The sequence below is a fragment of the Vespula pensylvanica genome, chromosome 11 (genome assembly GCF_014466175.1).
Source record: "Vespula pensylvanica isolate Volc-1 chromosome 11, ASM1446617v1, whole genome shotgun sequence".
NCBI lineage: Eukaryota > Metazoa > Arthropoda > Insecta > Hymenoptera > Vespidae > Vespula > Vespula pensylvanica.
In genome coordinates this window covers 5712782-5724191 of record NC_057695.1, presented here as the reverse complement: position 1 = coordinate 5724191, position 11410 = coordinate 5712782, and the positions used below count along the sequence as shown (strand labels likewise).

Genomic DNA, 11410 nt, shown 5'->3' with positions numbered 1-11410 from the left:
AGTGTGTATATATATAAATACATATATATATATATATATATATATATATATATATATATATATAAAATCACAGTGCAAAGTAAAAGGAAAGTGTGAGAATCAATGTAGAAAATTTGTATTGTGAATTTACTACGTTTCTTTGAATAATAAAAAGACTGTAAGAGAAAGGAACATTCACTTATAAAAAAAAATCCGTATGATAATTTAAAAAAAAATATATATATATATATATATATATTTATTTATTTATTTATTCAGCTATCGAATTTGCAAGAAAAATAATACTAATGGCAAATATTCCTGGCATGGTGATTCGTTCCAAAATAAAATTAAGAAGAATCTTCTATAGAAACGAGATATGAGATAAATTTGCGCCATTATTGTGTCCCTATCGACTGATAATAAGTAGTATCGTGTGTATAAATGAAATATTTTGTTTTATTATACGTATAACGTAATCCTAATGTTATATGCTCTAGTCTCTTAGAAAAATGATCAAACATCACATACAATTATTCCTTCATATATTTGATTCGTTGTGATGTGATGTATAAAAGAAAAAAAAAAGAAAAAAAAAACAACATAATTAACTACTATATTGACTGTTTATATTGTTATATGTGAGAATAATACTATATATACATATATACATACCTACGTATCTATATACATTCATACATCACACACACACACATACACACACCTATGTATGTATGTATGTATATATGTATTATCTATAAAATCATCATCAAATTGCATCATCGGAAATGCAAAGGATAGAGACGAATAAAAGTCACATCGTTAAAAGAGAGAGATGGTAGAATTGCCTATAATAGCGAATTTGAAAAGGTACTTGAATTATTTTTAATAATGTTCGATACATTAAAGCGGTGATGTACGATTTAAAAAGAAAAAGAAAAGAATGTAAAAGAAAAAAAAAAGAAAAAATAATAATTTGAAAGATTTGATCTTGAAATAAGATAAAATCAGTACTACAGTCTCTCAGTAAGATCTGTTTAAATCATATTTTTTACTTTTACACTGGTCACGAATTTTCAATTACGATATTTTCTGTATTTTTCTCTGAAACAAAGAAAAAAAGAAAAAAGAAATCGTTGTTAAAGATGAATAGAACAATTATGACATATTCATGTACAGCGACGTAAACGCCGCATTGGCGTTTGATAATACATATGTATATGATACTAGAGTTATAAATATGACTGCAAAAAATATTTTAATTATATAACAAGCCATTGATGAACTATTAAACGTAATGAAAATTCTATTTTTGTTAATGTGACTCTCATAACGACGTGTCATAATAATAATTAATCAAAAATAATTCATTCTTTTCTAGTAAACATTTTTGCTATTAAATATGAATAGTTATTTTATATATATATATATATATATATATATATATATATATGTATATATATATTGTTGAATCATTATATAATTTTACTTGAATAGTTTAAATGAGAAAACAAATTTTCTGCATCATGTTATAATAATCAGTACATGGCTGGAGGATAAAATATCCAAAAAAGAAAAAGGATAAAAGAAAAAAGAAATAAACTGTATTACATTTGCGTCGTTGCGTCGAAATCTTACGATGAAGGGAAAAATTATTTTCGTTTGAAAAATTCAAATTTCAAATTGAATATTTAAAAGGGCATATAATACTCTTTTTACTATGTATAATATGTGCGTATATAATATATATGTATTAGATTACAATCATAGTTACTACACGCAGAAAAATCACGTTCAAAAACGATTAAGTATATACATACATATAAATAAATATATATATATATATATACACATACACGGACACATACATATACATACGTATTGTAATATATTTTTATACACTTGTCATATGTATATTGACAGAACCGTTGTAACCCCACTGGCTCGATTAATTGTCCATGCTGTGGAAAGTTGCTATTATAAATAGGAAAGATAAAATATCTCTTGTGTGTAATTCTTTCTTTTCTTCTTTACTTATTTATTTCTTTTTTCTTTATTCCTTATATTTATCTTTTATTTTATATCGATGAAAACCATTATGTAAAAGTGTTGCAACTTAATCGAATGGTGTAATTATTATATTCAAAACCGCCTAAACGTCCAATAAATAATAATTACAAGAAACGTGACGCGTTAAGCTATTTTTGATAAACCTTCATTTGAATTTAATTATAATGATAGATAATATGTTACGCGATAAATTCAAAAATTTCTTATTCTACGCATCTGAACGAATAAATGATAATTTAATAAAAAAAATAATATAACGCTAATAAAATACGATAGACAGCATTTTATTTTGCTATTATTTCGTTCATCGAATGAAATTACATTATCTCTCGTTCGAAATATATTAATAATAATAATAATAATAATTATAATTATAATTATAATCACAAGACACGTGACAAATTTATTTCTAATTTGACTATCATTGTAACGGTCGATGCAATCTTACGCGGTAAATTCAAAAATTCTTATAATATATATTAACGAGTAAATGATAATTAATTAATTGAAAAACAACATAATATTTATTAAAGAATATACATCAACGAAACTATCTTTGATAAATCTTATTGAAATATTGCAACGATCGATAAAACTTATAAATTCAAAAAAAAATTCTTGTTATATTCATTAACAAATAGACGATAATTTAATCAACAAAAACGGAAAAAGAAAGAAAAAACATGTGAACTCAATTAGAAATATCATATTTACATAATTATAACTTTGCTTTTTTTTCTACAATTTTATTCATCGTAATTCATTTCTCTGTTCGAAGATATCCAATAAGAATACATGGCTACTGCGCAGATGTTAGAGTTCTCTCGGATCTGGCACATCGCAGAACAGAGCGCCGGACGGGCGGTGTTCTGCGAAGCGTGTTGAGTCTTGACGGGAGTTCGTAATTGTCTGTCAAATATATTGGAATTAAGCAAAAAAGGGAAAGGAAGATCGGTGAGAAAAATGTGGTTGAGTAGTGATCCTTAACGCATTGCCGTAACGTATTACGCGATCTCTTAATATGGAAGAATGGTTGGACATAAAGTTGTGTCACTGATACTCTTCCTAGCAGGTAAGAAGATCACGAGATTAGATAAGGCGTTTAACACACTGTACCTGCCGATCAATGTGATGATACCTGTGTCTCTTTCTACACGAATAAGAGAGACAGAGAGAAAGAGAGAGAGAGAGAGAGAGAGATAGAGATATACAGATGCATGTACTCACATTTAACACATCTCACTCGTATGTGTATGATCGACCTGACTGCTCGATCGTTATAGTTTCAGGGTCGCGTTATGCAAATCCGGACGAGTGCATGTCTCTTTATTCTACGTCTCTAGAATATACATTTAAATTGTAATATATATCGCATGATCTCAGAAGGACACGAGAAACTATTTGACAACTCGCGATTTTGACGTTTCACGTAGCATCGGTTTTAATATTTTGATGGGGTCTCAAAATTAGTCGAAGCTTTAATCTTATCAATATCGAAATGCGATCTAATCGATTACGTCGTGTCGAGTTTTTCTTCAGATTTGTTTTTATATGCTTTTCTTTCTCTTGCACTGATGGAAATTTTTTTTAAATGACGTTTTAACGATACGTCACGTTGTGTAATAAATACGGGATATGAAAGTTTTTACGAAGGTATTTTTGAGAATTTTAATTTCTTTCTCTCTTTTTTCTTTTTTTTTTTTTTTTTCTCTTGGATTAATAAACATGTAGAAATTAAAAACATTAATGAAACAATGAAAAAATATATAATACATAGAATCATTATAAAAACTGTAATATAAAATAATAGGTCTGTCTTGTTGTTATTATTATTTTTATATATTTAAATGCTATGTACTTTTTTGTAATTTGTTTCATTCCTGTTTTAAAATGAGAATGTAATGTTTGAATAAATTAATGTAGAAAATGTAGACAATTCTTAAACATTAAAAAGTAGTTAACGAATTCTATATTTTTAGGATGGCAGGAAGTAGCAACTTTAGTACAAGTACGCCATGTGGCTATAGATGTAGGTCAAGATCTTACATTAGCCTGTGCAGAAGAAGATGCTCTTCCACATACAGATTCTCCCGAAGTAATGTGGATAAGAGAAGGACGTGAAGATGGACAGATTAAGCGGTTAAAAGTTGAGTCTAATGGCGTGCTAGAACTTGTAAATGTTAGCGCAGATGATGCAGGAAATTACTCTTGTACCTTGGACGACGATGTGGATGCTGTGAAATCCAGAATAAATGTAGAAGTTAGAAGTAAGTTTCAACTTTGTAACAATTAAAAATTAATTCTGATATATATAATCCGAACGAAATAAAATAAATTATATTTTAGCACCTCCACCAGCTTTACGCAATGTTTGGGTAAAGCCATCTACAATATTGGCTAATATTCTTTGGGAAGTCGGTGGTACAGGTGGATATCCTATCATAGACTTTACTGCCGAATATCGTCTAAAACCAAACGACGGTGAGAAACCAGAACAATGGAAGCCCATCATACCAACGCACATTCCTCCCAATTCTGTAAACTTCTACTTTTTTTTATAATAATTTAGAGCTTCAGAATTTAATAGAATTTATTTCAATCTTATTGTTTTCCATAACAATGTAGAGACAAATTGACGTGTATCATTTGGTGCCAAACACGACTTACTCCTTTCGAGTATGGGCTACCAATCAATTGGGTAGGGGAGATATAGTGGAAGTTGAAAATCATACGCATCATAGTGTGGAAGAATTGGGTAAGATCTGTATTACTACTAAGTAGTATTGAAAGATGAGGTTTCTAAAACAAATAGTATTGTATATATATGTACATATATTATATTTATATCTTCCATATCAATATAAATTGTTGTTTTAGAACTTGCAAGACATTTGTTAGCGGGTGTAGAAGATTTTGACACCCGTGTTTGGGTTGCAGCAGTAGGCATTGTTATGGGAACACTTTTGATTCTTGGTATAGGTACATGTTACCTCCTCTATCGTGAGTGCAAGGCACCCTGTAAGCATCTCCTAATAACTCTGTATAAAGCTTTTGCTTCTACTCTATCTCTTCTATGCTGCTTTTTCTGCTATCAAACTAAAATCTCTAAACTTCATATAAATGTAATTCATTCTATTAACAACATATTAAATATACGCCAATGTTTTAATTTGTGGACTTTTTTTTTAACTTGTCACTAACACAAAACGATTTCGTGACAGAAATAACAGCAGCACAAGTCATTCAACTTATCTATGGCCCTAATCTCTAGCTTTCTTTAAATCAGCTACTCATTTCCTAATCTCAACTTAACTCTATTCTAATATAATTCTATCAATTACTACTATTCACTAATCTTCCCTTACTGCAAGCGCTCTGCAAACTTTTATTATTAATTATTAATTAAATTTTCTAATATCAATTTTTCATTGTAACACTTTTTTAACTTTTGCACACATTTTATAATCTATGGTATTAAGGTAACTCTATCAAGTCTTTCTCTTCAGACAGTTTGCCTTTCTAATAGAGCACCTCTATAGTATTTCTAGGAATGATACTATAATCCTTTGAATTGTTTCCTTTAATCGCCAACCTTATTAATTAATTACCAATAAACTGTATATTTAAATAAATTATTAATATCATGTAAAAGGTATTAATAAATGTATTAACGTGTATAATTGTAAATATTTTTAATAAGTGTTGGTGGTTGATATAAGATCATGGTTATGTAGAAATGATAGGTGTAATGAATAGTAAATACCATAATAGAGGTAGAGCATTGTGGCCTAGATAAATACGTTCTATTAGAATATATCTTTGGTTATGGAAAGGTAGAATAAAAGTAGCACATTTATTTGTCAGGTGAACAGTAAATAATACAAATTAGTGTATGTTTATTAGCAACACAATGTATATGATTAGAAGCACAATTACACCTGACAAATAATACGGAAAGGGACAGGGTAGAAGCTAATATAATCAATGGCCTAGGCCAATGAAAATTAATCTCCGTTCCGAAATTGCAGCGCAGCTGGAGGAGCAGGAGGTGATTGAACTTGTCCCAAATATTATTTTGAATCCTGGATTTTTTGACGAAAGGACAGAACATATTCCTCAAGATGAAAATTTTAACAATCAAACGACAACACGCCTAAATAATAACAACGTAGTGCAGCCCAGGCGACTCTAGCAATCATTAATTTAGATTTCTGCATTGAGGATTTTTTTAACGAATGGTAAGAGCATGATTTAAATATCATAAGTCTATAGGTTGTATTTGAAATACCCTGACGCGATTATAAAAGTGCAACAAATGCAGGGCCACTAAAGAAAGAAGAATAATAATTATGAAAAAAAAAATTGGAATCATATTTGTATCCACATAGATGTCTAAGTATGTATCAATGCTTGGTGCATCCTGATAAACTAAATTTTTTAGACACAATACAATGTGAAGTGTTCAAAGCAAAAGTAAGACTCTGCTAGACTTTGTGAAATGGCAAAGTAGATTTTTGAAAAAGTTTTGTCATTAAACTCGCTAATTTCTTGTTGCTCGTTAACGGAGCTAAAGTGAGAAACTCCTCTGAGCCAAAAATTATTTAGTAAGACTGTAATTCTAAGGATAATTCTATATAACATAATAATTGGAAAAACTAAAGTTATATAAACAAGATCTGATTTATTATGCATAAAGTTGTTTTTTGCATAAATTAGGAGTACCAATTATACTTTTAATATAATTATCTTTGAGCACTCATGAAAGAAATATGTATGATAACATCCTTTCAAACTGTGCACTTTTCATCATTCAGAAATATTAGTTAACTTTGGATATGTTCACTACCTATTTTAAATATTTTTTATTATGTCCAAAAGTGTTTGTAACAATTTATTTGTTTTACATTTTTATAAGATGTAATATTTTTCGTTGTTGTTATATGTGAAACTGATTCTAAAAAATACTTTAATAAGCGATAGTTTTTAAACAACATAATGTGCATTACATATTTTTTTCGTGACATGCAAAGAGAGTGCTATTTATTGTAATTGTAATAGGGAACGTTAGTAACGTTATTATACAAGTTTTGATGCTTCAGTATTTTTAATAGTTAGTTAAATAATTATGTTCCATTATAGTTTACAATGTTTAATATGCTTTGATATAATCTTGATAACCATAGCAGTATCAATTAACAACATGTAAGTGCAATTCAGATCTTAATGATCTTAAATAACTTTGCTTTATATCACTGTCATTCTTGGCTGCTTATATAAAAAAAGCATCCATGTTTTATTAAAATAATTATGACCAAGTGTTCAAAGTATAATGAAGCTTATATCATCATTCAATTAAGTTCGAAAATCAAATGACATAAACATAAAAAAAAAAAAATCTATGAAGAAAAAAAAAGAACTCAATTTTGATAAGTATAAGTCACAAGATAAACTACTTTTGAAGAAACGCAAAGATCGTAGTATCTGTTATACAGGAAATCGTAATTGTCTCTTTATGTATCAAATGCTAACAGATTTTTACCAATTATAACATTGATACTTTAAGCAGATTTAGGATTAAAATAGAATACTTCAAATATTTTGGATAACACCTTTAATGAAAGATAAGTGAAGTTCGACAAATATCTGATCCAGTATAAGGAACATATAGGTCTACTGAAGTTATTTGAATCTTCTCTTTCTCTTTCTGTAAAATTTTGTTATTTTTTCATTATAGGATAGGTAAATTTTTATACAATCAAGTCATAGATCTGACTTTTCACACAAAAAGTTTTTATATTCGATAATAATATAAAAATATCATTTGCAATATTCTTGACTAGTTGATATTAGATCGCACTTGGTCAATTAATGTTAAAACATTCCATACATTTAATGTCTCTATTATTTTATGACATTCTTGAAATTTGTTATTTTACTCGAGTATAAAATACTTTAGAATTCTTAAAAAGTATAATCTGTTGATAATTTTGAGCATTATATCAATTTATTTTGTTTAAATATACACTGCAGGTGTGTCAAGATTTATTCTACTAAGAATTTGATATTCTTTATGTTAATTTTGCTATGATATTATAATAGAGCAGAAAGAAATTTTTATTTTTACTTGAGCTTATTGTATAAACTTTAAACTTGCTCTTATCACCAAGTAAGGCAATTTGGTGCATAAAGGTTGTATAAAACTTGGTTGTGCGTTGTTACATTGAGGCTTTACGATCTGTTTCTCCCTTTAATGTAATCTGAAATGTATCAAATATATCACAATAGGGATAAACAGATCTAATATGGCTTCGTACTATGCACTCTGTGTTGTGAATGGTATATATATATATATATACACATAAATATATATATACACATATATACACACTAATAAACAAATATAAGAATATGATAATACCAGAATAATAACATAAATATATATTTATATAGCCAAGGCATGATAATATTTTAGCTATAAGCAAAGACAATTTTTTATATGTAAATTATAATTATGCTAAAATGCAATGATAATATTTATCTACTTATTCACGTAGACACAATTTTATGGTGCAATTTTGAGCTTCAACAGCAGTTCAGCGTATTTGCTGGTTGGCATAACTCGTGTAGTACATAATGTTCCTTCTTGATTTTTTTCAAGGTTTATATTACTCCCTGCTTAAATGAAACAGGGATATATTATTTTGAATGTTCTGAAATAATGGACATGCTTCACATGTCTATTGTTTACCATGCAAGAAAATCTCTTGCCAAACAAAATCATTTTTTTCTGGATAGTATAAATTAACAATGAGATTTAGATATATTATATTCAATACTTTTTATTCAATTCAATAATGAGAAAGACATTTATTGTATATCATGATTTTATTCATGGAATTGGGAGGATATTTGTTAAATGTATAGTTAAAGGAATATTATCTTTTAATTGTTTTAGTTGCCTAAGAATCATTAACTTGGTTTAGTTTTACTTTCGACGATTATTTACGAACCAATGTTCTTGTTCATATAAAAAGTATAGTTCTGTGGTATGACACTTCAGGTTTTAAATACTTATATAATAAGTTAATCATAAAATTAGTCATTTTCATTAAAGTATATCATATTAGAGACAGTATACATTAAATGTCTAATAATATTTACCAAAGCTATCTGAGAAAAACAGTCAAGGATTGTTCGATTAATCAGTGACACTACTAATATACCAAAGCCTGAAAAAAAAGATACAAATATCATTCGCAATGTTAAATAATAAGGATATTCTTGTAATTATTAATTCGTTAACAGGATTGTATTAACACAATTTGGAATTGCCCAAAATGATTCATTAAGTTGTTAGATTTCATGCATAATCATTGGAAATGATTAATCATTTATCTTAGCCAATATTCTCTTGACTTATTTGACAGTATTGTATTTCTTTGTATAGCTTGGGAAGTAATTAAAAGTAGAATATGAAAATAGTATGAAATTTTGGCACTTTCCGAATTAGTTATATGGTATTTTTATATTCGTGAGACTATAATACAATCCTGTGAAAAAGTAAGATAAGGCACAGTACCATATGATAGAATAATGGTGGTTAATGGCACCATAAATCGTCCCTAACATACATATTGCCTATGACATACCAGGAGAAAGCTACTGTGATTTTTACAAAATATCTTTAACTCTTTACATCCTTGTGACATTATATCTTTATGTAAAGGCCTATTGTCAAAACGTGCTATTAACAAAGTATGATGCCTTTCATGCATGATAGAGTACTATTTTGTCGAGTACTAAAAAAAAAAAAAAAGAAAAAAAAATACACTGTCAATATCACGTTTTTTACATTAATGATGAGTCGAGAATATTTTTCCAAATTTAATAACACGAAAAAACATCACTAATGGCTCATAATTTTGTAAAAATCACAAATGCTTTTCAAACTTATCACGTATTGATATATCAACATTAGTTTTACATGCTTCATTAAGTGGTGATGAAATAGATAAATATCATTAATAACATAATAGGCCAAAGCACGAAAAATAATATTAAATGAAATGATTTATTATTTTACTAATGTGATAACTATTTCCATTAGATGCTCGTTTACGTCAAATGATTGTTAATTTTTTCAACTTAATTCTTCTTTATGCGTTTATAACAAACCAATATATCGAGAAATCGGTATTTAACATAGAAAATTTGTTGTAATATAATATGGTACATTACTGATATTATCAACTGTTATAGTTATACTTTGTGTACCTATTTGTTTTCCAATATTTTTTTAATTTTACTATATTAATTAGTAAAAATATGAAATGTTCCATTTAGAATATCGAGTCATAGTAATACTGCTTTTTAGGTAGATGATCTACAACAATTCATTCAGTGTATAATGATTAATTAAAATATTAGGAAATCATTGGTCTCTTTTATAATATTATCTTATTACAATCAATTTGATCTTAACAATTGAGGATGAGAGGCACGGAAAAAAAAATAATAATTACATTTAGTTAGTATTTTGCAAATGACTTTTTAATAATACTTGACCAATGATTATCTAATATATTTATTTAGTTTAACATTAAAATAATGTATATTGCACATTCCATCAAGTACAAAAATGTCTTCTATATTAGTTTTATTGATCAATATATGGAAGTCGAATATTTCTATCATAATTTGAATATTGTTTAAGTATTTATACAAAGAAAATGGAGAAAGTAAAGGTTGTGCTTGAGTGTCTAATTCTATCATTAATTAGGATGTAGTACTTTCACTGCAGTAAGTCAGAGAACAAACGTTAGGCACATATCACAGAAACACAAGACCATCTCACTCACCACTTACATTTAGATTTTTACTGATTGCAATTATTAGTAATACTGTGTATTATATAATAATAATAATAAAAACAAAAAAAACTAGATTAATTTATCCTGAAATAAAAACACAGAAATACAAATCCTGAAGTATAAGCTAAAGAAAAAGTGACAAATAATATCAATGTGCATTTAGAAAAAGCTGGGCCTTGCAAACATACTTATTCTTTACGCGTAGCAAGTTTTCAAGTTTTATACATATTAAATGTAATACTGTTTTGGTAATAACAAATTAGAAGTACTCTAGCTGCGCAACATATTATACGATTGCAATTGGAATAAGAGCACACAAGAATACAGGATAAACGCTCATATCCTGTTTCCTTTAAAATATGATTTTGGAATTACAAGTTTATCTCATGTTTCCTGTATTAATATATTAAAATATACGAATAATGTATTTTACTTGGAATTACTACTTGTACTATCTACTACTTGTAGTTTCCATTTTACATTTTGTGATG

The 11410-nt window shown here is 27.6% G+C and overlaps 1 protein-coding gene across 4 annotated transcripts; it reads left to right on the top strand.

Annotated features, from left to right (window-relative positions):
• Positions 1-2859: 2859 nt before the first annotated feature.
• Positions 2860-11358, top strand: LOC122633038 (contactin-2). Of its 4 annotated transcripts, none has more exons than XM_043820510.1 (6): positions 2860-3121; positions 4029-4316; positions 4396-4586; positions 4675-4804; positions 4927-5067; positions 6078-11358. In XM_043820510.1, the coding sequence occupies exons 1-6, from the start codon at positions 3079-3081 to the stop codon at positions 6239-6241; spliced, it is 957 nt and encodes a 318-aa protein (XP_043676445.1). In that variant the 5' UTR covers positions 2860-3078; the 3' UTR covers positions 6242-11358. The 4 variants fall into 4 exon arrangements, with proteins under 4 accessions (XP_043676445.1, XP_043676446.1, XP_043676447.1 ...); XM_043820511.1 differs by lacking the exon at positions 6078-11358 and adding an exon at positions 5529-5671; XM_043820512.1 differs by having other exon boundaries at positions 2861-3121; positions 6083-6255.
• Positions 11359-11410: the final 52 nt, after the last annotated feature.

Bases quoted from the DNA above. Each gene is read 5' to 3' on its own strand.
- LOC122633038 (XM_043820510.1), top strand. From the start codon at position 3,079: ATGGTTGGACATAAAGTTGTGTCACTGATACTCTTCCTAGCAG. The intron at 4,587-4,674 runs GTAAACTTCTAC...ATAACAATGTAG, and splicing joins CGCACATTCCTCCCAATTCT to AGACAAATTGACGTGTATCA. The intron at 4,805-4,926 runs GTAAGATCTGTA...TTGTTGTTTTAG, and splicing joins TCATAGTGTGGAAGAATTGG to AACTTGCAAGACATTTGTTA.